Here is a 2,515-nt window from a genome sequence, read left to right as displayed (position 1 = left end):
GTGTGTGTGTGTGTGTGTGTGTGTGTGTGTGTGTGTGTGTGTGTAGGTGTGTACTCATAACATTAAATTAAAAGTGTGTCTTGAAGAAGAAATTATATTACATTAATCTAAGAGAAGTTTGTGGATGTTGGACCACAGGTGTGCTACTAACTGGTTTCTGTTGACTTCTTAACTGAATATGTGGCATTGCTCATGGTGCACTCTAAAAATGAAATGTTTGGTTTACTTAACCATGTTATGTGACCTGGTTCCACTTAACTGAATTGAGTAAATTCAAAGCAACATACTCTTGTTCTTTGGTTAAAAAACTGGTATATTGCTTTGAATTTACTCAACTCAATTAAGTGGAATCAGGTTACATAACATGGTTAAGTAAATCCAACATTTCTTTTTTTACAGTGTGAAATGATAAAAGATTTTGTGTGTGTGCTCAATTAAAAGTGCTGTCAGGATCCAGGTGTTGAGGCAGTTTGGTGGACAGAATCTACAGAATGAGTGCTATAACTGTTTGGAGACGTTTCTGACTCCTTTGGCATCAACCTTTGTGGTTCAAAAACTAACGCTGTCGATCCAGCTGACGTGATTATTGATGTCTAATTCTTTTATTTCCTTCTGTTCTCTGCAGTGCGCAAACAAGAAATCATCAAGATCACTGAACAGCTGATAGAGGCCATCAATAATGGAGACTTTGATGCATATGCGTGAGTCTGGGAGCTTTGTTAAATATGAAATACATCGTTTAAAACAGGGGTTCTTAACCTTTTTGACCTCGGGGCCCAATTTGTTGAACATAAAGTGGCACGAGGCCCAGTCAGACATTACCAGTGTATGGATCAAAATGATAATTATTCTAAATCTTGGTTTAATTTGTATTGCATTTGCATTATAACTAAATTAAATACACTTACAGTGTAAAAGCAAAACTCCTGTCAAATAATCACAAGACATGATTAGGACAAACATTTTTTTATATTGTAACCTGCCCATAACAGTCAACACAAAAATATTTTTTAACATAAACAATAACAAAAATATACCATTCAATAAATAAAATTGTGGTCATAAAATAAATGCATTCAAAAAGTTCCATGTAACTGTTTCAAATTAAAAAAATGTAAAGATAAATTTGCTAAAGTGCAAATGAAAATATAGGCTTTTTAAATTTTTGCTTGGTAGAACCAGAAGCTGCTCTTCATATTAGTGACAAACATTAACAGTAACAACAGCTTTTTGACAAGTTTAAAGTTTCTTTAAAATACACTCAAAATGTGTAAAAAATAAACAGCAAAAATTAATTTGATAAAGTGCAACTTAAAATATAGCTGTATTTGCAAACGTAAGTGATGATATTTAACTTTGAAAGTATTGCATGGAAGAACCAGAAGCTGCTCTTCATATTAGTGACAAACTTTGGCTTTGTTTGACTGGTTACTTTCATTTTTGCTTCTACATTTCATTTAAAATAGGTTTGTGGGTAGCTAAGGTTCTTCTTCTACGTATTAAAAAAGTTGTTAAACATCCGAGTGGTGCACTACTGCTACTAGTGGTGGGATATTGTATTGCACCTTATTCAAAATCAATGCGGCCCTGCTGCCCAAAGTTTAAAACTGTTGTTCTTTTGAGGCCCTCAAGGTGGCGCCCACGGCCCACAATTGAGCCCATGGGTTAAGAACCTTTGTTTTAAAGTTTTTGTTTTGGATTTTATTACATCCAACTTTTCTCTCCAGTAAGATCTGTGATCCTGGACTGACTTCCTTTGAACCGGAGGCGCTCGGAAACCTGGTTGAAGGGATGGACTTCCACAGATTCTACTTTGAAAACCGTAAGAAATTGTCTTTGTTTTCAGTTGATCTCAATCCGTGCCACAGCTTTGGATGCTGCACGAGATGCGTTGTTTATTCTTTGTTATTTGTCGCCTTGTCTCCAGTATTGGCCAAGAACAACAAGCCCATCCACACCACCATCCTGAACCCTCACGTCCACCTGATCGGGGAGGACGCCGCCTGCATCGCCTACATCCGCCTGACTCAGTTCGTGGACAATCAGGGTCAGCCGCGGTCCAGCCAGTCGGAGGAGACTCGCGTCTGGCATCGCAGAGACAGCAAGTGGCAGAACATCCACTTCCACTGCTCAGGTGCTCCAGCTGCACCTCTCCAGTGAGGTATGTTCCTCTGGTGTGTCTCAGAAAATCGTTTGTTGTATTGAAATTTGGAATGTCCCAGTCCCCAATTGTCAAGTTTTTTAATCAATAGGAAATGATTTTAACTTGGATACTGAACATTCACTCCCAACAGAAAGATCTTGAAAATAAAAGTTCTAGTTATAACTGCTGGATCAAATTAACCATCAGAGCTTCTTATTTTAAGAGATTTTTCTAAAAGTGCTAAATAAAACTGCTACTTTGGTGTTTTGGTGTCTACTCTTTTTCTCACTGTTTACTAATTTGCAGTGGTGGGCACAGTTAACAAAAAAGTTAACTTCACTAACCTCTAAACCGCTGACCAAGAATCTTAGT

At 37.4% G+C, this 2,515-nt stretch overlaps 1 protein-coding gene across 1 annotated transcript in view; it reads left to right on the top strand.

Annotated features, from left to right (window-relative positions):
• camk2b1 (calcium/calmodulin-dependent protein kinase (CaM kinase) II beta 1) overlaps nt 1-2,027 on the top strand; it is a gene marked incomplete at its 3' end in the record, with an annotated part of 97,780 nt that extends 95,753 nt beyond the window's left edge. The window contains 3 exon segments of the mRNA XM_014011170.1: nt 626-701; nt 1,728-1,822; nt 1,928-2,027. Of these exon segments, the coding sequence (XP_013866624.1) occupies nt 626-701; nt 1,728-1,822; nt 1,928-2,027 (271 nt within the window).
• Nucleotides 2,028-2,515: the final 488 nt, after the last annotated feature.

The sequence above is a fragment of the Austrofundulus limnaeus genome, unplaced genomic scaffold (genome assembly GCF_001266775.1).
Source record: "Austrofundulus limnaeus strain Quisiro unplaced genomic scaffold, Austrofundulus_limnaeus-1.0 Scaffold77, whole genome shotgun sequence".
Taxonomy (NCBI): domain Eukaryota; kingdom Metazoa; phylum Chordata; class Actinopteri; order Cyprinodontiformes; family Rivulidae; genus Austrofundulus; species Austrofundulus limnaeus.
Note: the sequence above shows the minus strand (reverse complement) of the source record. Positions and strands in the feature narration are given on the sequence as shown.